At 35.3% G+C, this 27,176-nt stretch overlaps 3 protein-coding genes across 3 annotated transcripts; 2 read left to right on the forward strand and 1 right to left on the reverse strand.

The window, feature by feature from the left end:
- On the forward strand, positions 1–9,755 carry LOC135691883 (cytoplasmic phosphatidylinositol transfer protein 1). The gene is made up of 9 exons (XM_065209880.2): positions 1–512; positions 1,539–1,687; positions 2,459–2,555; positions 3,109–3,180; positions 3,811–3,909; positions 4,706–4,765; positions 6,552–6,647; positions 8,289–8,352; positions 9,054–9,755. Exons 1-9 carry the CDS (start codon positions 459–461, stop codon positions 9,161–9,163), a joined length of 801 nt encoding a protein of 266 aa, XP_065065952.1. The 5' UTR covers positions 1–458; the 3' UTR covers positions 9,164–9,755.
- Positions 9,756–9,880: 125 nt separating this feature from the next.
- On the reverse strand, positions 9,881–12,714 carry LOC148958611 (mitochondrial cardiolipin hydrolase-like). The gene has a single exon (XM_089112292.1). The coding sequence runs from the start codon at positions 11,955–11,957 to the stop codon at positions 11,271–11,273; it is 687 nt and encodes a 228-aa protein (XP_088968418.1). The 5' UTR covers positions 11,958–12,714; the 3' UTR covers positions 9,881–11,270.
- Positions 12,715–14,052: 1,338 nt separating this feature from the next.
- Positions 14,053–20,334, forward strand: LOC135691874 (sphingosine kinase 1). Its single transcript, XM_065209869.2, has 5 exons — positions 14,053–14,511; positions 15,437–15,580; positions 16,111–16,205; positions 17,156–17,271; positions 17,771–20,334. Exons 1-5 carry the CDS (start codon positions 14,106–14,108, stop codon positions 18,888–18,890), a joined length of 1,881 nt encoding a protein of 626 aa, XP_065065941.1. The 5' UTR covers positions 14,053–14,105; the 3' UTR covers positions 18,891–20,334.
- Positions 20,335–27,176: the final 6,842 nt, after the last annotated feature.

Raw genomic sequence — 27,176 nt, forward strand, 5'->3', positions numbered from 1 at the left:
GCCTAGTCTAAGAGCAACACTGATAAAAGTGATCTTGTTGTGCTGCTTTGCAAGCCCTTCGTAAGTTTTGTTTCAGAAAAGTAAGATGTTGATGGTTCGGCTGCAGAGGCTCCACCCGACCCAGTCCCCAACAGCAGTTCTCCAGTCCAATGCCCAAGGAAGAAATGCTGGTAGATGGGGGCGAGGTGTGAAGTTATTCACCTAGGAGTGCGGCAAAATTCTTGATAGTTCTTTGATGGGAGCCTAGGAGAAAGCAGATAGAGAATTACTTCTACCTGCTGTTCCTGATAGATTTGAGAGAGTAACGATACTTTCAAGTTGAATCGAACTTTTACTTATAATCTTTCGTGCAGGTGCATGCACAAGTGACCAAAGGACGCCAGATATTTCCTTGAACACGAAGCTTTGTACAGGAACTGTGGATTCGAATAGTATTTTGGCAAATTCAGAGACGGAAAATGCCTGGATCATTGAGAGAGTACCGAATATGCATGCCACTCACGGTTGAAGAGGTAATCCTGGAACTTTGATAGCAAGCTTATTCACCAGGGCCAAAGTAACTTGCCATTCTGTTTACTTGCCTGAATATTTTCTTGTGTACCTTACACAGCAGTTTCTTTAAACCTAGTCAGTTTGAAGTTTGAATTTTGTCAATAGGTTGTATCAAGAAAAAGGATGAATTCATTAATAATTTCATAGTCAAATGATCTGATTTCATTATTGAAACAGTCACGATTAATTGAAACCCAGTCCCCATAATCTCAACATTCTGCTTACTTGCATGTAACTATAGGTTATAAAGCAACTTCCATAGGGATCAGAGTTGGATTTAATAGTTATCAATGAAAACTGATTAGTGGAGAAGAAATGTAATAATTAGTGACATTGTCAAATGAGCTGATAGGATTAAATCAACAAATTGATGTGAATGTGATTGAAATTTGAAACACGCTGACCACAAACATTTGAGGGAAAATTGATAATTGAAACAGGCAATAAAGCCATAATCAATGCTTGCTGGGGGGCTGTTAGAGGTTGTTATAATGGCCAATAAAGTTTTGTGTCCCTGCTAATAATGGCAGAACCAATTTAAATTCACACAGTTGTTGGAATTTATCAAAATGTCTCACAATGACTCTTTGAAGCTCATTCTAATTTTCCTTTCTTTGTTCGCAGCTAGAATTCCAAGAAAACATTTGAAACTCTTTCACCAAATAGCAACAAAATTTCTCTAAATTTTTGAAACTACCATTGCAACATTGTGACTCCCCACAAATACATGCTGTACTTTTTTCTTGCCCCCTATAATATCTTCAACCCCCTATCTGCAAGGGGGGCACAGACAGTGCATGTTCCATCATTTTCCTAAACAGAGATTAAGTAGTATTTTCTGCAAGCAGAGGTACCCTTTTTCCCACATGAGTCCCTTTCCCACTTATCCAATGCTTTCTATATCTTTGGATGAAGTCAATGATCAAATTTGTTTCTTGTCATATCAAGGATATAATCAATCTTATGTTTATGTTTTCCATTTGCAGTACAAAGTTGGACAGCTTTATATGATAAACAAACACAGTCATGAACAAAGTGAAAAAGGAGAAGGTGTTGAGGTTGTTGTCAACCAAGAAGTGTCAGATCAAACTCATGGAAAAGGATTTTATACAGAAAAAAGAATTTATTTAAATAGGTATATATACATATATCATTTATTTGAGAAAAATGAGATCCTAGCCTCAAAATCTATTTTTTCAACTCATAGATAGGGCAGTCATTGGCAAGGCTACTGAGAGGGGTGTGGGGGAAAGGGGGGAAATTGCCCCAGGGCATCAGGGTCTAGGGGCCTCACAAAATAATGAATTCCTTTTTTAAAAGGAATTACTTACAAGTAACCAAATTATGTAGTTTAAGTTAAACATTTCCCAGGGCCTCCAAAACCTCTCCATGCTATTAAATAATTGTTTTGAGTGCATGTTGTTAAAGTGAGTGCCTAAATTCCCTCAACTTTCTTCTTCTTGAAATCAGCATATCATTGTCTAATATAGATTTGTAAAACAATTTAAAGTGGCAAGAATTACACATGACTTCTCCAATCCCTATGACGTCTTTTTGAAAACCCATGACATCTCCAACCCCTATGAGGTCAGCTTTACTCTGGTAACTTTTGATATTTTTAATCATTACATTCCATTATATGGCAAAGGAAGGCCAATTAAGGGCAGTTTTATAAGAAAAACTTAGGTTTTTCAAAAATAACCGTTAGGTCAATTGTAGTCTATGGCTCATACTTTTCTGTGTTTACCTTTGTTTGCCACAACCATTAAAAATTTATAGAAGAAAGCCATATTTTTGCATAAAGATACACCATCTTCATTGAATTCAACCCAATACATGTCTGTTTTTTTAAGAATATTTTTTTTTCATTGTTTGATTTTGATAACACCTGTCTTTTTTCTTTCAGCCGTCTCCCAACTTGGCTACAGAGTTATATCCCTAGAATATTTTATGTTACAGAAAAGGCCTGGAATTTTTACCCATATACAGAAACAGAGTACACAGTAAGACCCTCAAATAGCAAATTACTTGGCTTGAAAATTGCTAGAAATATGTGAGACTGTAATGGTTTCAGTTATACTGTTTAGATTTATTTTTTTTAATTTAAAGTCTTGAAAACTTTTGCAACTTGCCGAGTTTAAAAAAGCCTGTAATCAAATATATTTTCTAAACTCTATACCTTTTAATATCCTAAGTTTCTGTGGATATTAAAAATTTTCAAGGGACATGCAGGGCAGCATGTGAAAAAAGAGACGTGATTGCAGATGCAAACTTTAAGCCCCTGCTTCTACCAAGTTTGACAAAAAGCACAAAGAAGCAGAGTTTGGTTAGTTTTAGCATTGAAAATTTGTGTAGGCTTATTGGGTTTGACAATGAAAAGGCATTGTTTAATTTTTACTCTTAATTGATGTTTGTAGCAAGTCATGTCAGCCAACTTAGAGATTTAGATCTTTTAGTTGATGAATCAACAAAACTTTTATTTTAGTTGATGATCAGAAATTTTTCTGAAACATTTATTTATGTATTTATTCTAATTCTTAAAAATTTTCATCATAGTGCTCATTTGTACCAAGGTTCAGTATTTCAATTAAAACCTGTTACAAAAATGACAATGGATGTACTGAAAATGTAAGTGGACCATAAACAATAACTAAATCTTTAATTTTTTAATTAAGTCACCAAGTTGTTAATAAAATTTAAAAACAAATTTACTCAAAATTTTCATTATATAACTTTTTGGGCTACATAATAATTGACTGATTGAAATAACATCATTTTCAGGCCTGATCTGCCTAAAAATTCTAACATTTTGCTTTAAAGAGACAGGGCGACAAGTATAGCAAAATACCAACAATTTCAAACGGAATGACCCATGTTTCTAATGAAGTTTTTTCGATTACCCAAGATTTAAAGAGCTGTATTGTTGCTCAAACAAACTTATTATTTCAGCTGATAATGCTGTCTGGGGTAAATCCCACAGATTTTAGCATTGAGTGACCCTTATTGCAATTGAAAACATAAATGACCAGATAAGGGCTTTAGCGGGGCATAACAAACTTCTTTGACCACACCCTTTTTTAATTGTGTTGTGACTGATGTCACCATTGCACATAATCTAAGTAGAAAGAGCATTTTTAGAAGTCAAATTTTAGTTACTCTCTCCAAAAAGGCAAATTCAGTACATTAAATTTGTTTTAAAAGTTTTTCAAGAATGAGTTTACTTTTTAGTTTACTTGAAAAAATTTTTCTTTTTGACAGAGCCTTAGTCTTGGTGAAGAAGATGTAAAATCAAGAGATGTCCATGTCTTAGATATTGCTTATGATGAGCTTTCAGAAAAGTATTACAAAGAAGAAGAGGTCAGTTTGTCATTTTTTTATAAGATTGATTTTTTTATAAGATCAAATACTTGCCTTATTATGTTGTGCTTTTGCAGGTCTTACTAGAAAAATAGTTTCATGTATGTGGTTTATTCCACTCCTTGAGCATGTCGTTTGTGTGAAACCTTCCAAAGTCAATTAGTATCAATAAAAGTTATTTTTAGCAATATATGAAACACTAACAATGCAATCAGAAGCCAATCAGAAGAGGTAATTCAATAATTATCTGTCTCACGTTTATCTAATATCATTTGTAGCAATTCTAATCAGCAAGAAATAAACCAACAATCCCAATGATATAATTGTTTATCTTTGTGCATCTGCTGTTCTGGATAAATTCTGGTCTTTTGTGGAGCACTTAAGGTGCTAAATTTATATCAATTGAAAGTGTACAGCAACACACAATCAAACCTCATTTATTCAGGATGAAAACGGAATACTGATCAGCTTTGGGCTTGGATTTTGGTCTGTTTGGGGGCAGATTGGATTCATTTACATTGAAAGAGAGAGCAACAAAGTAAATTACCAGTTTGATTTTGGGACTTTTGGATCCTGGATCAAATCTTTCACAAAAATTGCTACAAAAAAAATTGAAGGCGTGTTTCTTTGCTAACCAAAATATAATTTGTGACACCTAGCAACAAGGTTTGAAAATGTAAATAACAGAACAAGATGTGTAGCATATTACACTTATGGAAGTGAATAATCAAACAGTTTTTGATAGGACTTCTTTTTCACAAATAAATGTTCTCCATGCTCTGATATTTTTTTACAGGACTGTAGATATTTTAAATCAAAGAAAACTGGAAGAGGTCCCTTAGAGGAAGGGTGGAGGGTATGTTGTTTGATATTTACTTCATTTAAAAAGTTTCCAATGGTTTATGAAAAAACTTCTATTTTTAATGTACCCTTCAAGGTAATAGAATGTTCCCTAAAATTATAAATTTTCATATTATGAAGAAAAGATACAAGCTTGGCAGTGAGATGGCACATTTAAAGGATCAAACCAATTGTTTGCAGTAACGTTATTTTTAAAGGTCATTAACCTGGATATTTAGATATTCATCATGCTTCTTGTTATTGATTTTAACATCAAACAATTTGAACATATCGATTTGAACATTAAAACACCCAACAGGGCTTTCAGTTAGACACTGGCTTTCGCATTTGGCTATGCAGGCACATGCCCAGGACTAATCAGTCGAGAACTCAATCAGGCACATTATGCACAGATGCATCATGTAGAAATTATTCAGTTTTAATCTTTTAATCGCAAATCAATTGGTTTGAAAGGCCATAGGCATTCTAACCATTTCCCTCAAGGATGGTGTCAAGCAACCAATTTTGTCCCAAGTTTCCTCTGTGGTTAGATTTTATCATAGGTTTGGTAAAAATTTTTTGGTTTCAAGAGGGAACTGACATCATTTCATTTCAATTGCAAATTTAGCTTTTGAATGCCTTTGTAGCTTCTAATTTCCTGAACAAGGAATTTCCTGTTGTACTTTATTTTTACAAGCAGGAACCCATATCGAGTGTCAATGGCTGTTTTGATAAATGATAAGTAGAAAAGTTTACGCAAAAAATAATCTTTAAAAGCACATTAGGAGTAAAGGAATCAAGGCTGAACTATGTGTGATGGGGAAAGAACTATGTGTTATTGGATATAAGTTGACCGTAAAGGATTTCAAATCTTTTGGCATTTTGTTTTGTCCAAGAGTTGAAAAGCTTCATTAAGCTCCCTGCAACCAAAGATTTCTAGAGGTAGCTGATAATTTGTTGTTTTGATGCATTTCCAAGCCTCTTTAAAGTACCAAGTTACATCAAAAACTTAAGTTGAAAGAACATTCAGCACAGTCATTGGTATTCTTTTAAACAAATGTTTGTTAATAAAACATAATAAACTAAATGAGAATTTGATGATTTTTTTAATTCATCACTCTGGACTTGAAAAAAATTTGCAGTCGTGAAAATCTTTTGACATAAATATGTTTGAAATAAAAAAGAAGAAAAGGAAAAATAAACCAGTGACCAGCAGTGTTGATGTAACTAAGAGAAAGGGAGGTAGCAAAAATGTAGTGAAGATAAAAGCTGTGATTACAGCAGTGATATTATCCCCTAAAAACAGCAATATTAACTTGACACTATCAACAGTCCAGCTGGAGAGGATTGCATAGCAACCTTTTCCCTGATTACTGTCAAAGTGTGTTTTGTTTCTTTGATTTCAAAGTACTGAATTGGAATCATCTGGATAGGACGCCCTAATTATGAATTTGGCTTCGATAGCACTACTTACGGGAATCTATTCTGGTCTGTTTTATTATCTGACATTGTTACCTGTTTGAAAAAATTATCAAATATTTTTAACAACAATATAACAAATATGGTCAATAAATATTCTGTTTTAGTCAAAATTGTTCTAGTCTGTTTTATAAATTTCGATATTTTGCATAACTTATCCTGCATGGTTGATTGACATCCTTATGAAATTTTGAACATGAAAGGCCTGACATGACACTCACATCTCCACTTAGGAAGTTGATGACCTAGAGGGTTATGATTACTGATCAAGTTTTTTCTTTTGTGCACAGGTAACTTTATTTAAACTGCCTTCATTTTCACAGGATAGTGTGAAGCCAATCATGTGTTCCTACAAATTAGTCAAAGTAACTTTTGATGTCTGGGGACTGAGGGATAGAGTGCAGCAGTATGTCCAAAAGGTATGATTGTATTTCGAAATATTTCTTATTCAAATGATATTGCTAAACTGTTTGTGAAAGTTCACTTGGATTTATGTTTCACCGATCTGTTATGGTCTTTACTTGAAATGCCCTAACAGAAAACTTAAAGGCATTCGACAAAGATAAAAATGGCTTACAGCCACTTGATCCCCATGTGTTGACCAATCAAATTACGCCCAGAGAAAAACATGTGAACAATTTCCGCCTTTCTGCCAATCGGCAAGACACTACAGTGGTTTCACGTGAATTGTTTCAAAATTCCTTTCAAACGGGTGTGCTCTGATCAAGTTATTTTTGGATTCGCTCTACTTATGCATGTCAAATGCCACTAAAGAGAATAAGAAATTATGACAGTGGCAATCATCAGGTATTAAGATAGGCATTCTCAATCATGTTTAACTCCAGCGATTGTTGCTAGAGATTTAATGAATTAATGTCTTTTAATACAAATCAGTTTTTATATAATTTAAGAAGTATTTAGTTATTTTTAGATGACTAAAATCTATGGACAAAGAGGAAGAACATTGAATGTTGGGTGGTTATTTCAAGTTCACTGACCAATCAAAGGGGGAGGCATGGGGGCATATTTTCCCGGGCCTGAGCTGAGAAGAGTTCAGAGAATATATAACAAAGTTCCTGACAACAAAAGCAACCACAGTTATAATGAGATAATTAAGGGCCCCAAGCCCAAGAAAGCTCTTTAAAAATAAAATGCAAAGTTATATTTGAATGTAGAGGAAAGTTAAAGAATGGGCCCAAAACATTTTTGGGGACATATCCTTTAAAATTGTTAGCATTTCTCTTTTCATTAGGTATAAGGGCCAGAGAAACTAGAGATTACAAAATTCTCTTAAAGCCAGTTTACACGATGTGTCTTTGTCTTTTTCTGACTCATGAGTCAAAGTTGCTTTAGTTTTTGACCCACAAGTCAAAACGTTTAGACTCACGAGTTATTTTCAAACAAAAACAACTTGCACAAATCATATCACTAGAGCAGGCTCCACACGGAAAAAGGCTGTAGTTTGCCTCCAAGATGTGGGGGTTGGAGAATTAGATATGAATTTTAAAGAAAATTTAAAATTTTGCATTGTATTGTTCAGTGAGACCAACACAGGGACCACAAGCTACACCCAAATCTTTTGCCACTCTTTTCTCAGCTACTTGGATTTTATATCTATTGCCATAGACTTTCAAACGTACATCTCACAAAAAAGCCTCTTTCCTTGCTAGTTCTATGTCAGTTTAAATATACTTCTTTGCTTTGAAGATCAATGTTTTATGAGAACAGCGAATCATCTAAATCACTCATTCTCCTAGCTGATAGGTTAATAGCAATAATCCTTTATGCCATCTTGCAAGAAAGTTGCAATTTTCATGAGTCCTTGCAAGACCAATAAAATTTAAATGCAAGCCCTGTTTACAGAATGCAATTTTGGCTCATAAGTTTGACTTGCCTTTAGATATGACCCTGTAAACTGGCCTTTAGATATCCGGGGCTAACTCTCAATGAACAATTAGGGGCAAATCAAAACAGTGAAACACGCTCATAATAAAAGAGTTTTAGTCTTCAGCTTGCAATATTATAATGATTCAGTTATTCATCCTGTTCATCTTTTTAAGGGGATTCGTGAAATTTTATTAGTTGGGCACAGGCAGGCATTTGCCTGGATAGACAACTGGTATGGTGAGTAATGTCAACGTTTTGAGATTTTAATTAGTTTAAAGACATCACAAAGACAAACAAAAAAATAAACTTCTGGGTTATATAGTGTCTCATAATCAAAAGTTTGCTCATAATCAAAAGTTAAAAGATTCAAAGATGTTTGTAATTTTGAGAAAAAAGGTAAGGTTCCCAGTATAAGAAATACCTATTGAGCTCTTTTTCAGTACTGAAGATGGTTAGGCACTAAATCATGGGCTAGATCATGGGCATGATGTCTCCAATCACTTTGCAGAAATCTGTAATATTTTGGTGTTATTCACTGGACGAATCACTAGGACTTTGATTGCTTTTCTGTAAAAATAAGATGGAAAGATAGTAAGAAGTTCTTTCAACTTTACAAGCCTGCCTGCCTGTTTGTTTATTAGCAATGATAAAGACAAGCTTTTAAATGTTTTTGGTACAGCCTAAATGTTCCTGTGTTCTACATAGATTTTTGGAGATGAAATACAGGGGCAGCCATTTGGTCAAATATTGGAGGGGCATACCTATTGTTTTGATAAGATAACTTGACATTCCCTATTGCCTTAGACCAAAAACTATTGTCCTTAAAGTATTGGGGGCAACATTAGGGCTTGACACAGAATTTATGGTATTTGAAGATATTTTCTGTTGTGTGACACACCAAATTACATGAAGATTTATTCCCTGACATTGAATTCCAGGCATGACATATGAAGAAGTACGAGATTATGAAAGAATTATGCAATCAAAGACTAATGAAAAAGTAGTTGGAGATGGTGAACAAAGTTCAGAGGCAAATAAGGGTCCCTGAAATTCCTCAGATCTGTTATTTCTGTATTTGCCTATTGAGAGGAGATTCATGCATGCAAATCAATACCATACAGAGCACCATTACCAATTTTGAAGCTAAGTAAGTCAAATAATTAAGTCTGTCAGTATCCTACTGGTCATTCTGCCTGGCAGATGATTTATTAACCGAACTCAGGCAGGAATGTGTAAGAGTTTGAACTGATTCCTGTCTTAGGAGCTTCCCGCTACTTAACTACAACTTTCAATTAATAGACCTATTGCTTTTATAAACGTCATGGGCATGTGAAATTTGTTTCACTTGCAAATTGTTTCTTTTATTTACTATGAACAAACTTTATCTGTCATTGTAGATATTTTAGAGATACAAGTTTTATTTCTTACAATTTTAACCCACTGTTATCTAAGTAGCACTTTTAAATATTATTTCTTTGTGTGCAATTAATTAAACACAAAATTGAATTTGAACTGTCTTGTAATACAGAGTGTTAGTGTATCAGTTGTAATTTCTGTATGTACTTACACTAAGATTTTTTATGTATAATGTTAGAAAAATGGTGTCTTGGAGCCAGCTAGTAAACACATTCAGTAGAAAACACTTGATTTCACTATTGTTCAATTATCAACTCGCATACATAAAACAGTAAAATTACAATCATAATAACAACAATTGTTAATCTAGATGTAGATACACAACAATATGCATTAATTGAAGAGAGAGCCTTGGGACTTTTTATCAAAAATAATAACAAATTAACAGTGCTTTGCTTGATTATCCAAATATCTTTGACTCCTAAATGGAAAATATCATTTTGGCAATCTAAAATCCTAAAAAATTAAATTCACCTCTCGTTAATTGAAAATGGGGTTTCTGACAAAAACCAGTGATCCTTTTTCAATTTTAAAACATAATCAACAAGAAAAGGTTAATAAATATTATCTTCCTTTAGAATTTTCAAGTCTCAAGTGCAGTCAATTTTAAGATATGGATAAAAGCCCAAGCACTTTAGGACCATAATGGTTAAAAAATGAAGGAAATTCATCAATTATAGTAGGAAACAATAATAGGCATGGTCTCCACAAAATTGCTGTCTTGGATCCCCTACATGTATGCGGATCCCCTTAACAAACAGTACAGTATGGCATACCAATATTTCTATTGTAATAACCGGATATGTAGAACAAGAAGGAGTTCTGAATACTATTTATAGGTAGCCCTGTCTGATATCACTTTCAATCATGTTATTACATACACAACATATCGTTTTTTAAATCTACACATTTCTACCAATCTTAACTGTTTACAAATGATGCGTATCAGACTTAAATATGAATAAATTGAATCAGTTGAAAAAAATTGGTCAATTTTAACATCCTTATGGGTGTCAGGAAAGACATTGTTCACATGTGGGGAGCAGTCAAAAAGTTTTATCTTCATATATTTTGGGCAAAGTTTCCAGCAGCTGTGAATGTCTAGAATCGTATAAAATAGAGTCATGAAAAATGTATTTTGCAGTGATATTTTTCTTCATAAAATGCATGTTACACTCATGATTTGACATTTGCCTGCAATTTCTATGTTAGATAAGAACTGTCTATAATAAATGTTTTCTTTCTCAAAAGTTATAGGCTAATAAAGGCTTGATTTGTGAACCTTTAAATTTCTACTCCATGCCTCAGCACCTCTATATATTTTGGTATGAATTTATTCATATCAACTTCATAACTTTGGAAGCAAATAACCAATTTGTGATTGCCATTAAGTATTTCAATTTTGTTAAGTCTATTTTCTTAAGATTATGTCTTATGTATTTGTAGCAGTAATTGACTTTAACAAAGACCAGAACCAAATTTGTTAAGAGCCTTACAAATAGGAACCCTTTAATCTGCAAGTATTTGAATCTCAGACTTGGCTTATTTATATGGGTCAACAAATTTTGTTTTCTGTGCTGATTTGAAAAATTTAAAAAGATTTGAAAAGACTCCTGTTTTGAAATATTAGACTTAATCTTGTTATTCTATATTTCCAGGGTAAACTTGATTGCTTCAGTTTTATTCTTTGTAACATTGGATTGGATTGCCATTATATTAATCTTATTCTCACTTTCGTGTCATGCTATGGGGGCTTTGGGTTTAGTTGGGTCGTACTCTACCCAGAGTCTTTCAAATTCTTTTATATAAGGTTCGACAACAGGAGGAAAGTTTGTTATAAGAACGTTCTCTTTGTTCCCATACACAGCTTGGTTTGTCCAATTAAACGATCCATTTACGAGCGTTTCCTTGTCAATGACAATGAACTTGTTGTGCATCAAGAAAGAGCTTTTATCAGATCGTACTTGAATGCCTGCAGCTCTAAAGTTCATAACTTGCGATATTACAAGGTCCATCTTTTCTCCGTCAGTAACAACTCTCACAACAACGCCTTTAGCGTGTAGCTGGAGCGCCGCATTGGCGAGTTGTGGCGATGAAATTGTAAACATGCAAATGTCCAAAGAAGATTTTGCAGCTTTCAGGCTTCTTAGTAAAATCTCCATTGTAGAAACTTTACCATTGCAACTACAATCTGATTTACGGCGTGTCGAAATTCTGCAACGACATGCATAAGTTTTGTCAGGGAAAAACAACACCGATGTTTTATACTTTGCATTGATGTTTGATTCCAAGACCTTCAATATAGATTGCTTTGCAGCCGAAAGCAAAGTCGATGCAGTGAAATATGTCGTACTTAGCATGCTTGTGGCTTGAAAAACGTCGAGAAACGAAAGTTCCTTCAAAAAGCTCCATACCGAAGTAGCCATGTTTATTTTTCACAAGATCACAGGTACGAGGCTGCGGCTTTCCCGCGTTCCGCGACGTTCCGGATGGATTCAGACGACTTTAAAGTTAGCTCCCAAATAATAATAATAAAATGATAATTTTAATTGTTTAATTATGGTATAGCCCTTCAGTCTGAGCTGATTTTCAAGGTTCTAGTGTAAACTAAAAAACTTGATTTACTTTGTTTTGATTCGGTGAAAAGCAGGCTGGCAAGAAAAGTTATTGGGCCACAAATTTAAAGACCAGTTTACAAAATGTTAGAACAAAGACCTTGTCATTGAGGCCAAAGTTCAGAACATACAAATTGATGGTAAAAAGAAGCAAAAAGAAGAATATAAAGCTTAATCAGAAGACAACTAAGAGAAGAGAAAGAAGACTATCAAGCCTAAAGAAGCAGCAAAATTTTAAAACAAGAAAGAAAAAAGTAGACGTGAGAAAAGAAATAGCGTATAACGAGCTTGCACAGTGCGCTTATTCAGTCGAACTGACATGACTGGGGGGTCTAAAAACTGCAGGGGCTAAAACCGAATAAAAAATGCTTTGCTGGTGGTTCACTTCTTAATATTTTGCATTTTTGCATTTTTGCCTGCAGGGCCTACGCCACGAATTTGAAAGTAGGGGGCCAAGGCTAGCAAAAGTAGGGGACTAAGGCTTGTTTCACTTTTACTGCAGCTTTAAAATTGCCTGTTCGCAAAAAAGTGGGGGCCATGGCCCCTCCGCCTCCCCCCTGATGGCATGGGCCCTGGCCTGTTAAGAGTACATTTATCTTTAACTTTCGGACATCAACTCGACAAATCATTTCATTAGAGACAACAAGTACCCTGCTACCTTGTCAGTGTATGTGAGAGAGGGAACAGAGTTTGGTTACTTCAGAGTTCGGTTTCCCTGACCACGATTTTTGATCCTGTGGCAGTGTATTTTCTACAAGTTGTTCATATATTTTCAGTTTTATCTCTGCTTTAACCGTTTTCCCCTTTTTGTGATAATAAATTATGCAAAACTTGAGGTAGACGTTTTCTTTTTGCATATTCTGGAGCATTTTATTCATGCACCTGTCAGTTTTAAAAATCTATCTAATTTGACTTTTTGTACCAGATGTAAATTGAAATTTTTGATCAAGTGAAATGTGAATGCAACAAAAGCATTAGGCAATAGTGTTCAAACACAGAATATTATGTGATTCAAATTGTTCCTATGACGACGTCCTACTCTCGACTTGACGTACGCCTAGTGGTCTTTTTGGGATATTTTGAATGGCAATACTGGCATTCAGTTTGAAATGAAAACGATTTTAAAGACGGACTGATCTGAAAATGTTATATATTGTTCCAGTGTAAACACGCATAAACGCAATATTTTCACTCTTGGTTCGAAGGAAGCTAGTTAATATGACAATTACTAGTTGTAGGATCACCTAGAGAAAAGAGTGTTTTATTTTGGTTGGAGCTATACCTTTGTATTTTGTCAGACTATTCTACAGGAGGCAACTTTGCTAGACTGTATCTTAGCGCGCATAATCTGCCCCTTAAAACTTGCAGGCATAAAAAATTCCAAGATCTGAATGATGCTATGTTTCCTGTAAGTAAATCAATATCAAATTGTTGATGATGAGTTACATTTTCTCTAAATATGTTCATTATATGAGAAAATTAGAAAAGACATGTTAGAATCAACTTCCTCGCAGTTTCATCAACAAGATGACTGAATACACAAAAGCTATTCCTTTGGTGTTGGTCCAAGGTTCAGCAGAAATAGTTTTACCTGAACAAAATTACCAATATTGCTAGAGCAAAACATTTTATATAAAAACTCTAAGAACCCAAATTCACCCCATTAGAATCAAGGGTCAACAACAAAATAATTTCTACTTCTGAATTTTCAGTGATACTAAGTCTGATCAAGAGTGGGGTTCTTTTACTGTGTTTTTTATGTTGCCTTGAAATTTAAATGTTGCATTTTCATAGCACGTTTAAATATGCTACTGTGATATTGTTCATTTCCATAGCTTTATCCGCTTATAGCATTATCAGAGCGAGTTCAAAACTTCTGACCTCGTCTGGCTCCTTTGAAGGCGCATAACAATCACAGCAACATCAGAAAGTTGATGGTCACGTTAGGGGGCAAGGAGTATGGATGACGAAATATTTCTAACTGGGAATTTCCAGCAGTATCCAGATTGCAAAAGCACTTATAATTTACGCTTGGGAAGAAAGAATCTTATTTTCGAACAAACAGTGGATTCAGTGACCTACACAAAGCTAACAGATGGATTCACTTCTGTATTACTGCAAGATGTGGTTGCTGCCCGACTCTACAACAGCAAAATCCCAAAGGACACATCGGCCTATTTTCACATCACTGCTTATCCCTTAACAAATGTTGGGAAAATGCGCCGTAAGAGGAAGAAGAAGGAGTTCACCTTTCGTGTGAGCGAGTCTGATGACGAGGAAAGTAACATGATCGTTGCAGAAACATGGGCAAGGTCCGTTGAATGGCTGATTAAGAATCCCTCGATATCACAGGAAGATCTTCAAAGTAATTCATTATACATGAATTGTACCTATAACAATTGGCTTTTGTTTAAACATTTCAATAGCTGATAGCTAAAGGCTTTATTTTTGGTTGGTCTAGCTTGAAGCAATTTACACATGTATGGAATTTATAGCATATCCTGTTCAGCTGAGATTTTTCAGCTTCTAAAAATTGATCCTCAAAACAGGATCAGTTTTCTTAACTCCTTTTAACAATGGACCATGATCTTTTCACAGCTGTAGTTTTTGGCTACAGCTTTGGTCATCAAGAAGGTAAAAATAGCAAAAAATGAAATAAAGATATTTTCAAACTATTCCCTTTTTTGAATTTACTTGTAAGTCTGACATTACATCCCATAATGACTTTTGTTTCTTCCATGCATCTATAAATTCATTTGTATTGATAAATGTCCTCTTTTTCAAATTGTTTGTAAATCTATGCTGCTCTGAAAAAATATCCATCTTACCCCAAAGGTTTAACAGGGCTGCCAACTTAATACACTGAACATTCTGCACCAATGAACAGCATTCCCATCAGCCAAAAAGTGACAAAGCTTGACATGTTCAAGCTCTTCAGTCAAAAGCTGACAGTCAATAATGTTTCAGCTTTTATTAGTTTTTTAAATACAAGATCAATTTTTGACTGATAAATTGAAAACTGTTAATTAAAAGTTGATAAAAACTGATCATGATTTCAAGCTTTAAGCATGTAAATTTGTCAGTTTTGGTTGTTTAAATTGAGACTACATTGAGACACAGACAGACTAGTACTGAGGGCAGAAGGGGGAAAACCATTTAAATTAGGAGTCCTACATCTTCTGAAACATGTTATACTATTGTTTTGAAGTTAATGTTGTATGGGTAAGACTTAGGTTTTCATTTATTTATTGTTTCATTATTTATGGAAAAATAGCTTTTTGTTTTTGTAGGTAAAGATGCCTTTCCAAAGAAAAGAAGGATTTTAGTCCTTATTAATCCAAAGAGTGGAAATGGTGCCAGTGTTTCAAAGTTCAGAAAGTTTGTTGAACCAGTCTTCAAAGATGCTGGAATTTATTATCAGGAATTTGTTACAAGTATGTTCTTAAATATGTTGAATGGAACTTAATCACCAATACATGAGCAAGATTATCTCTAGTTGGTTTGTTTGTTTGCAAACAGGTACCTGCTGCCTCAAGCTTAAGGTACTCTCTCAAAAACAACAAAGGCAGCAGTTATTACAAGCAGCCAACCTCTGCTGTAGCCAAGCAGCCGTTAGAGTGCCTGTTTGCAATCTCCCTCAGAATGTAGCAGCATGTAATTTGATAATGTATTGTATATATTATCAACTTTTGCAGAGTCTCTTTTATCTAATACTATACACTGATATTTGGTATAATATTAAATGCAGTTTTATATAATTTAAGGAAGCTTATTAATATTGCCGATGCTTTTAGCCGTATCTTCTGATAACACAGGAATTGGTTATCACATTACTCAAGCCCATTGTTTTGTCTCGATTCAAGTGAAAGCTCAAGGTCAAGTTAAACTGACAAACTCATCAGTTTAAAGTCAGAAGGTTGTAAAAGCTGAAGAAAACTTGATATTTCTTAATTTTATTTTTTAGAATGTGCTAACCAAGCCACAGAAGTTTGTTATTCCTTGCATTTATCCGACTGGGAAGGCATAGCTATATGCTCTGGTGATGGACTTGCATATGAGGTATGTTCAGTGGCATATGTACATAAAAAAAACATGATGATAAACTAATAAAAATGTAGACTGTATTGGGTCAAATTGTTGTTAATTTTGAAAATGGCTGCTTTTAATTGTTAATTGAAAATGGCTGCTGTTAATTTTCAAGCTATCATCAGTGATGGGAGACAGTTTGGATAGAATGTAGAAGATAAGAAACATTGCAACATGCCAAGGACAAACAGCAACAAACACAAGTTAATTTCCCCCAGCATACTAAGGCCCTTACTTATATACAGTGGCATAATGAGCTAGAGGCAAGGAGCAAATGCCTCCCCCCCAATGGCAAGAAATCTCTTCGAAAAAGGGCATTTCTAGCATTTCAAAGGGTGACCCCATTTTTCTTTTGCTCAACCTGCCTTTGCCCCCCCCCCCCCCCCCCCCAATCATACTACACTGGCTACGCTACTGCTTACATGCAATTTGTAAAGATTCAGGCCTGCAGAGGTATATGAATATTCTCTGTAAGGGACCTATGTGCATACCGTTTTTCAAAGATAGTTACAAAGATTTTTTAATGCTTTGTCATTGAACCAGGAGTTGAATTGGTTTACAGAAACATTACTTCTAACAAATAAATTCTGAAGAGTATAATTATGTTGGAACCATTTCCTTAGAATATAATTCTGACCCACATTTTTAAGCCCTTAAGTATCTAATTCTGACCAATACAGGAATGCTGGAGCAGTGGGCACACAGGGACAGCTGTCCCCATTGCTGGCCCAAACTCATCTTACTGAATTAACGTCTGATCCATATCTTCAAATTTGAGGAATCTATCTCTGACCCATACCTTATGAACTAGGCAAATCAACAGAAATGATTCCCCTTTGTATTTTCTCTGTCAACTTTATCTTTTCTTTAACAGCCTGTTTTTCCAAAGCACCTTTATGACAAATTAATTTTTTCATAACTAGGTTGTCCAAGGTTTTATGCAACGTGATGACTGGGAAAAAGCAATCAAAATGCCAATTGGTATGATACCAACAGGATCTGGTAATGCCCTTTGTGCATCAGTGTTGTACCATGCAAAGTAAGTGTTATGTTTGTTATCCTCAATATGTAATGAAGGTTTTGGAATTTCTTCTCTGGTTCATAGAATCATGAGACAGTTCATGTTCCATGTGTAGGCCTGTTTTTCTAATGCATTGCAGGGCCCTGCGCCATGAATTTGCCATGAAAATGGGGGGGGGGGCTAAGGCTAAAATGTAGGGGGCAAGGCTTCTTACCCCTTTTATTGCAGTTTTAAAACTACTTGGCATGGGCCCTGCATTGCATTTTAGAAACTCTTCCTATGATTATAAAGTCAGTTAGCAGAGGTTTTGGTTGCTGAAATGAAGTAGGTTTTCTTGAGGTGAAATTTGTTGATAAAGTAAACTTTTTATAAATATATTCAAAACAGAAATGGCAGTGATTTACTGAATATTTATTTGTCATTGATTTTAAGTAAAGTAAACCACATCTTGATTGGTAACGGATTAGATGAATAGCTTGCACCAACATTGATTGCTGATTTCGCCATTACGTCTTAGGGATGTATTCGACATTACGTCAGCATCATTCCACGTTGTTCGCGGCATCCCGATACCAATCGACTTATGTGCCATGCAAAATGATAAGCAAAGGTTCTTTTCGTTTCTTTCACTAACATGGGGAATTATATCTGATATTGATATTGAATCTGAGAGGCTACGCTTGCTAGGAAATGCGCGCTTCACCGCTGGTGCTGTTTCGCGAATACTTGCTTTACGTATCTATTCTGGAAAACTGGCCTATCTTCCTATTTCGGAAAGTGAGCTTTCTGACGAAAAATGCGAAAATGCTGAAACTAGTGACGCGGATTCAAGCTATGAAAGCTGCGTCACTGAAACGCAGTTCCAGACAGATGAAACATCTAATCGAAAGTTGGTTTTCAAAGATGCTTTAAATTATGAAAGATTAGAGGAAAACACACGAGAAGAAGATTATGGTGATGATATTGGGTTTCAAAATTCTAGACAGCGAGGTTTCTCTTCATTTGATGTCAAAGTGAGAAATCAAAACAGTATAAGGAAGGTTGCAAGCACAAACATTGCAGCTGGTAAATACGAGCCTATGTTGGAAACTGGTGAAGATATATCCTCGGATGGCAAAGATGTCAAAAGAAGCTTCCAGAAAAGAGCTTTTAGCACAACCGATATGAATCGAAGCGTCGGGAAGGAAAAGGAATTGTCTTTGAATAAATCTAAACAAGAAAACAGACGGCAGGCCAAAGGACCCGTAGACAGTGCTTTGCCGCCGCTTGACGTTGATCTACCTGAGGGATGGGTAACCTTAGACGGCGAATTTGTGACAGTGATGATACTCCTTGTTTCTCATTTAGGATCGAGCTTAATCTCGTGTCCAGGTCTCAAGCTTGGTGACGGTCAAATGTGGCTTATGTTTATCAAAAAGGGGATATCCAGAAAATCATTAGTTGATTTTTTGACAAAGATGGAAACCGGAGAGCATGTTTCTAATAACGATGTTGAAATTCGAAAAATAAAAGCATTTAGACTAGAACCGAAATTTAACCGAACCGGGTATATTGCTGTAGATGGAGAGGTGGTTGAGTATGACAGAATCCAAGGACAAATCCACAGAGGTCTGGGGAGGGTATTTGCATGTGCCTGAATTGCTGTACATTCTTAAGGCTATGATGTTCAGTTGAATTGACTTTTGTGGATGCGAGACGCTGCATGCCAGAATAAATGAACTGTTCGTTGCAAGTTGCTTGTTTTCGTGTTTAAAATGTAATAACGTATTGAGCAGGACGCTTGATTCATTCACTTGCGCATTGGCGTTGATTTAGATATATTAAAATAATTTTGTTCAGCGTATAATTTAAATTTATATCATGCACCCTATATCTTGAGAAGACTAGGTCGTTAAGGCAAAAAACGATTTATTTTCATCATTTATTGTGTATAACTTTTACCAAATTCATTCATAGTGCTGGATCGACCCTTTTTTATTTATCTTCAATTACACTCTTTTTTTATAAGAACAATTTTTTAAGAACACGAGCCACAAAACTGGTCGAAAGTTAAGAACAAACTAAGAACAAGCTAAGGCTGAGCTTCTGCAAATTGCAATTTTGAACAACGTTTTTTCTCAAAATCGAGGATTTTCAGCTTTTTCGGAGAATTTTCAAACTTGTCGGCAAATGAAGCTTGCCTCACTCAATTTGTCGGCAAATGAGGCCAGAACACCTCTCTAGAGCGGAAAAGCTAGCAATCGCACTGCTTACACCCTATTAACTTAAGAACAAATTTAGAACAATCCAGCCCCAGATTTCCAACAAAAATTTAAGAACAGTCAGCCTGAACTTAAATTTACTGGTTCTTATAAAAAAGAGTGTATGCATCCAGTTTAGATCTTTTATTATCATTAAGGTGATGCGTAATGAACGAATATTTTGTTAGAATCCTGAGAGTTTCCGTTTTGAGTATTATCTAGAAATTGACAGTCAATACAACCAAGTTTAGAAGCTTGCCGGCTGTAGCTATGCTGCTGTTGGACCTGGTCTTGCTACCGTATGAATGATTAGAAACCGTTTGTTAGGAAAACTGGCTGTTATAACGTGGTAGTATAAAAGCTGGTCCATAAAAATTTATTATATCTTAGTACATTCCCCATAGGATCATAAGTGAAAATATATTGGCAACCCACCCTTAATTTGCCGACAAGTCTGACAATTTCCCGACGAAGCCCCCCCCTACATCGCAAAATCTCCTTATTTTTGCAACGGAATTTTTCAAGGGGGATATCACACCACCCCATGCCCCACCATAGCGACGGCCCTGTCCAGAACCAGGATAAGATAATTTTGTGTGATCAGTCTTATGTACACCAAAAGAATTGCAGCTTGAAAATCACAACTCAAGTGTGTTTAAGTTTTATATCTCCTCCTATTATGTGTCCATGTTTGCTTTCGTTTAGCTATCAAGTTTTCTCCATAATTGTTAATGCATAATTAACATTCTTGATACAGCCAATTTCAAACTTAATTGTTTACATATATGTGCTTTATTCATCATTCTTATGCATTTAAATTGAATGTTCAGTAATTCTCAAATATTTGTTTTTATTAGTTACAGTTATCTATCGTCGTTGCTAAGGAAATGAAGCTTGGTGCTCCTCTCTTGTTAGTTCCCACATTGGTTTTATTGCCTCTTCTTTGCATCGAAACTAGTTGTACTTTTCTCGATTTCATCGTGGAACATTACTGAACTTCAAATGCTCAACTTGAATCGTGAATCGAATTCGAACTGTTCTGATTACTTTTGACAGAAAAATCTAAGTATTGCATTTTAAAGATACTAATGAAGTTTCTTTAGCTGCGGATCACGACCACAAATTAGGCCGAACTTCATAACAAAACTGTGTTATAAGGTTCCAACTGTACCCCATTTTCTTGTTTATTTTTCTTCAATACGTATCTACAAATAAAAGATAACCCAAAAAGACTTGAGAATGCATTATATTATGTTTACATCTTTCTTTTTCACGATATGATCATCAATAGAAAGAAATTATCATCAATTATCTTGGTAGTACAGAGCGCAACAAACCTTGGTACCCGGGGGTGTACTCCCATTATGGTCTAACCCCCTGGTCCAGTCAGGACCAAAGAGGACCAAAGCTAAGATGTTAACTACCCTCAAATGGTAGTCTTTTTTGACAATAACCCTCAAATGGTAGCATAAGGACCAAAACTATGTCCTTGGTAGCTTCAATTGCTTTGTGCTCGCCTGGTCCATCTTTGACAAATTTCTTAACCATTGACACTTGTTGATTCGGGAAAGAAAAAATCTTGTTCATTGTGTATAATAAATGGCAAGCTAAATTAGGCCGTTGTGTTATTATCGAAACTGAGCTATTTGCTAGCCATTTGGTAAGACCCTCAAATCGACATCGAGTGGACCCCCTGTCAGGCCTAAATAGGAGCACCCCCTGAGCCTTGGTATCGTGCTTTTTTTGTGTTCAGCTATAACTGCTTTTTCCACTCTCATTAAACCCTTTAGACAATTGAAACCGTCCTATTCCCCTTGAACAAGCGAGATGTTGACCTAATGCCCCCCCCCTTAATGCTCACAGCTTCTAAGTGGCCTATCCTGTTATCTAGCACGTTTTTTCCTTTAGCTTCCCAAACTTCCTATACTTCCCCTATTTCTTTCTTCTTCATAACATGGCGCCATATAATGTCTCTGTAACAACCTTCACAATCTCCTCTTCCCCAAAAATGATTTTTTCAGGGATTTCGTAGACATTAGACTCTTGGGTAATTTTATCACCACTATGATAAAGCTGCTTGTCTTAGGACCTTGCATTTAAACCTTGCATTTAAAGCGTTCTCTTACTGATTGCTCTCTTTGCTGATTCTGCTTTGACAGTCTTGCGTCACCAGAACAGAAAATCTCTTTTGCTCTTGATGTCATCTTGATCTGGCGATTTGTCACTTTTACGAATGTAATTCTTGCTTCAAGCACAATTCCTTTGGAGACAACATTGAGCAATGTGACCATTTATATGCATGCTACCTGCACGCTGACAAAAATTTTCTGTTTGTGAAATATGTTGCTTGCCAAGATCTTAGCTGTTTGAGCATTTTTTAAAATGAAGGTGATACCTTTCAAGTTTCATGTAACGAAACTAAAAAATTCCTTTGTGTGCTTTTTCGGTAGTTGTTCAGCTAGGCCAATGATCGCCTTCTCCATATTTGAAAAGTATTTCTTCATAGAGATTTGAATAAAACGTTGTTGTTGTAAGTTTATGTATTTTTTTAATTCGATATGAAAACAATATATACATAACAATATATACATAAGTATACAATGTTGACTAATCAGAATCGACCATAGCTACCAATTAGTACATTAAAGTAATTACAGATAAAACGTACTGACAATTTTAATGCACAAGCATCTGTTTAAGCACAAATTTGTTGATCACTGAGTACTACTTTATTATCAAGTACAGTGGAATCCCGATATAACGAACTGTGAAGGGAACCAGAAAATAGTTCGTTATATCGGGAGTTCGCTAAACCGAGAGAAAACGTTTTTTAGGTATTTTCGCAGTTCATTTAGTTCTTCAGGTTTTCGGTGGGCTTGTTTAGGCTATCTCCAACTTCTGTGCACATTTAACTAAAAAAAACCAAGCTGAATTCAAATAATACTACTGGTTGGTGATTGAAAATTAAAAACTTAATGTTCATCTTATAATTTGGGATCAAGAGATTGGCAAAGCTGGTATCACTTTACTTCTAGTTGGCAGCTGAATGACGTCTTCCTTTACTTCACAGTTTTTTTGTCTTCTTCTGCTTCTCCATCTGGGTCTCTCCATAAAATTCTATCGTCGCTCATTGCCAATGTTTCATATATAAGAAGTTATTTGTTATCGTCAATGTACTCATTCGCAGTAGTTTTTGACGCAATCGAACTTTACTCTCGTACACTGAGTCTATCAGTCAGTGCTTGAAATGTATCATCAGCATGTTTTGCCGATTACAAAATGATTTTAACCAAGATAAAGTGATAAATGAACACCAGAAAAAATAAATTGGAGAAAAGATGAAAAATTTATGAAAAGTTCGTTATATCGAGGGTAATTATGATGAAAGGACCTAAGATTTTGTTCGTAATAACGAGAGTTGGTCATATCCGGGGTTCGTTGAACCGAGAGAATTTGTGATGAATTAGTTTGGCAGAATCCAAGGGACCAGACATTTAGTTCGTTATACCGGGAAGTTGGTTATATCAGGGGTTCGTTTTATCGGGATTCCACTGTACTCTATATTACTCTTTTTTTTAATAAATAACAAACTTACAATCAGGGCATTCGGCTTGAAAACCTTTTTAGGTCTTTCAGTGTCATAGGCAATTTACTACAAATTGTATTAGGTAGAGCATGCTGTATCCATCGATCTTTAACTTTGTATCTTCTATTAATATATCTTTGGTTAACTTGTATTCAATGAATTTATAAATGTGTTGCTGAATTACTTGAATTTGAAATACTACGTAGATTTCAACTTTTCTTATTGAAAAGGGGATTTTTTGCTAAGAAGAAACAATTTTGTGTTGGTGCTAAAAATGTTGTCTAGACGTCAACCTTGGGCCTCAATTCAGTTTTTTCTTTTTTACCATACATACTTTCTCCAGGCAATGCTGCTGTTAAGCATTTAGAGACACTTTGCTAAACTTTTGAAAGTCCTTGCATGTTGTTAGCAGGCATATGTGGTGACAGTTGAAAGTTGATGCAGAATGAAGCACAATTCAAACGAAATAAACAATACATGTACCTTTGTGTCCTTCTTTCAAGAATCTGTGCTAAAATGCTATAGTTTATATCCAACTTCACAAAGTTAGGTTGGGGATAAAGGGGCAGGGGGTCGTTTTTTCAGATCAGGGAAGCGGAATGAATACGGGAGGATTCCAACCAGAGCGGAAGAGTAGGTATCTCTACCAGGGACGGATTTGAGCAACAATTATTGGGGGGGAAGGGATGTTAGAGACTAATTGGATTTTGGTGCTACACCCTTCAGGTCACTGGAAAATCTTGAAACAAAGATAAGAAGATAAGTTAAGTAAAATCTTGGCGTTATTTTGCTACTACTGACTACCAAAAATGATTTCCCCGAATTGAAGCAAAATTTACCAAAGGAGACAGAAATATTTGGGGGGTGTCACACCCCCTACACCCCCGCGCTAGATCCGTCCCTGATCTCTGCAGTTAAATTCTCAAATCGAGAAGTTTATCAAAATTGCGAAACAACCTATCAAGATAACCTATACTAATAGGTGTCTTTAAGGTCCCGGTTAAATCAAGAAAAGAGGATCAAAAATTGTCATGTCCGGCTCTTAACGTTGCAAAAAAATTGTATGAAGAACCTTGCCAGTACCTTTTCATACATCAGGGTAATTTAACTTTTCTTTTATTATGGATGACAGCATTATCAATATCGTAGTATCCTTACAGTGCTTCGCTGATGGGAAAGCTTTGAGAATTCAAAGTCAGTTTACAAACTTTGTCCACCTCAACCTGTGTGTTTTAGTTGGTGTCTGTAGCTATAGTTACAGTTGCCAAGCAACCTTGCAATTTATCTTACAACTGACACAGATAAAGTGCAGACCAAAGCCTTCGATAACGGCATCAACCTAAAGCAGCTGAAAAAAGTCTCATGCAAATGTGTGCTGTCATCAATTATGTATAAGTGAAGCAATAATGTTAATTGTTAAAATATTGTATTAACATTAATCAACATGTTAATGTGCCTTTAAATAGTTGTTTCAAGATGGTCATTGGATATTGCTTTTTGAAGGTCAGTGTTGCTATTGGTTGGGCCACGTTCTGCTGTGAATCTAATCATAGCTTTTCTCATTTGAAATATGCGAGCTGTTATTGAAATATGTTACTGAATACTGCTGTTGAAAGACATTTTCTCAAACGATACGATTCTGCTTTAGGTGGCAAAATAAATAGATCCAGGTTTGCACTCAAAAAAAAAAGTTAAGCAAACAATAAGATCTAGGTTTGCATTCAAGGAAGTAAATTTCCGTCTGACGGTAAACTAATTTCAATGTTGTACTTGAATTGTACTTGAATTGTCATTTCCTTTCTGAATTGAGAGAAATCTCGGCAATAGCGTTATGTATTATTACTCTCTGATTACGTACATACGATTTGGAATTGTAGCCTAGATTTTCCAATTACGCTCAAATTTTCCGACTAATTTAAAGAACTTAAACGATTATTGTTATCAAACTACCCCCTTCTTTCGCAATTACATGCCTCTTTGCTTTCATTTTAAATCATTATTCATTCAGTAAGTGTTTTTGTATTAGAGAAAAAAGACCTGTTGATATATGTGAGACACACTTTATAATTTTTGCCATCAAATATACGAATTTCAAAAATCATACACGGTCTAATTACATTTCGTTTGCCTTCAGCTACTAGAGCTAAAGTTAGGATGTCGACAAAGGTGCCAAAGAAGAAGGGTCAAATTGGGCAAGTTGCCTTTAATGTATGTTTAGTGTAATAAGGTAGGTTGCTTACAATGGTCATTAAAAGTTTTTTGGTCCGTGTTAAGGTTCAGCAACTTACCTCATGAGAACAGATTTAAGGCAACATAAAGTATTTGGAAATTATTCACAGAAGGCGAGTAGCCAGAAGGATTCAACCCTCATACCCCCTTCCCAACCCAAAGTTAATATGCTGTACTCTCTGAAGACTCTATTCGGTAACTTGTTAAAAAATTTCCAAAATTTTAAGCAGTGCATAGACAGACACCCTTTATCAAATGATGGCGATAGGGTTCGTGAAGCGGAAAAACTTGTTGTTAAATTTTTACTAATGACGTTACGAAAGTGAGAAATATAAAGTGCTCAGTTGCTGCTTGCTACACGTAAGTGACCCAGGAATTCGTAACACATATCCTTTAGCGCAGTTATGCTCAAGCAATAGCAATCAGTCACAACTGTTGCTAACAGATTCACTAAAAGACACTTCTATGGCCCGATGTATTTCACTGGTCATTCAAATTCCCCATTGGTTGGAATACACAATAGACCCATTGTTACTTAATCGGCAACAAATGGCTGATTCGCAATGTTTTCTCGATCATAAACCCACTTCGAAGCCTGTGGTTAATTCTGAATAGTGGACTAACGGGACAAAGTGCCTTTAAGCTGTTTAATGTTGTGATTTATGCACATATTAACTGCCGAAAGAAGAGGAAGAAAGGTGAGTTGAAACTCATCGTTTTTCAAAAAGTTTGCAAATTCTGATCGATTGATTTCAATGAAGATTCTTATGATGATGATGATGACAGTAAGCATAATAATAATCATGATGAAGAAAGGAATTTAAACATCGATATCCGCGTAGAAATAGAAAGCAAGTAAAAAGATATGGACAAAATATGTATGATCGTTAGATTTTGTTTGATTGAATCGTGGTATTTGTGACCAGTAATTTCTTGCTGCTGGTATTTTTGTAGTCATTAAAATTACGACAACTGGACTTTAAATTCAATCTAGGGGAGATGTAATTTTGTGATTTATGCACATATTAATTTACCATTGCATAAATTAGAATAATTAGCTAATTAGAGAACCATGCTGTAAGAATGCACGCTTGGATATATGTTCTGTTATGTTCCTACTGAACGTACGTAAGTTTTCTTGTGTACTCCCTGCGACACAGGACATAATAAGCTGCACCCAATTTTTCCCGTCTTATCTTTCTTGTTGTTTTTGCTAGTCAACGCTTTTTTGAACGTTACTTTGTTGGCTGCAGGAGAGATTATCATACCTATTGTGGTACCTCTCTTGTGAATCATCATGTTGCAATTGTATTGCTAATGCAATTTGTATTTCAGCAAAGGATGATCTTCAATTCTTTGAATTGCATAAGCATTTTACTTCCTTGTTGTCAAATCTTTCTAATTTTGTAATAATATATTGATGTAAAATATAAAGGACCTTTGGAACAGTACTGCCAATTGTCAGATTGCAGCATTCTACATAAGATGTACAAAGCTACTCGAAAATCGGTTGTGAAGATATTTATAAATTCTTACATATTAATCAGAAAATTCAATCTGTTTAAAAATTTTACTTTATTTCATTCATTGGTATTCATTATATTTCTCTGATTTCGTTTCCATTACAAATGGAATCGTTCCACTCCATCGAAGGTTTATTTCAACGTCGTGATTCCATCGATATTGATAATGACGTAACTTATTTGGCACCTGCCCTTTTGTAGCCAAGACAACTTGTACATGTTTTGGGGTTTCTGATGGGTAGATTTTAACTTTTATTGTGCAGCAGGTCAGTCAGAATCAATGTTTGTTCGTGTGAATTGTAACGACCAACTCAATTACTTCCGAACGATAAAGCTTTATGGTTG

Source organism: Rhopilema esculentum, chromosome 13 (genome assembly GCF_057945365.1).
Source record: "Rhopilema esculentum isolate cy_ngs chromosome 13, ASM5794536v1, whole genome shotgun sequence".
NCBI classification, from domain to species: Eukaryota; Metazoa; Cnidaria; class Scyphozoa; order Rhizostomeae; family Rhizostomatidae; genus Rhopilema; species Rhopilema esculentum.

Coding starts and splice junctions, on each gene's coding strand:
- LOC135691883 (XM_065209880.2), top strand. CDS start 459: ATGCCTGGATCATTGAGAGAGTACCGAATATGCATGCCACTCACGGTT. Junction 2,556..3,108: donor ATACAGAAACAGAGTACACA/GTAAGACCCTCA, acceptor TTTTCATCATAG/TGCTCATTTGTACCAAGGTT. Junction 3,910..4,705: donor AGTATTACAAAGAAGAAGAG/GTCAGTTTGTCA, acceptor ATTTTTTTACAG/GACTGTAGATATTTTAAATC.
- LOC135691874 (XM_065209869.2), top strand. CDS start 14,106: ATGGATGACGAAATATTTCTAACTGGGAATTTCCAGCAGTATCCAGAT. Junction 16,206..17,155: donor GTGATGGACTTGCATATGAG/GTATGTTCAGTG, acceptor TTTCATAACTAG/GTTGTCCAAGGTTTTATGCA. Junction 17,272..17,770: donor TCAGTGTTGTACCATGCAAA/GTAAGTGTTATG, acceptor ATTACGTCTTAG/GGATGTATTCGACATTACGT.
- LOC148958611 (XM_089112292.1), bottom strand. CDS start 11,957: ATGGCTACTTCGGTATGGAGCTTTTTGAAGGAACTTTCGTTTCTCGAC.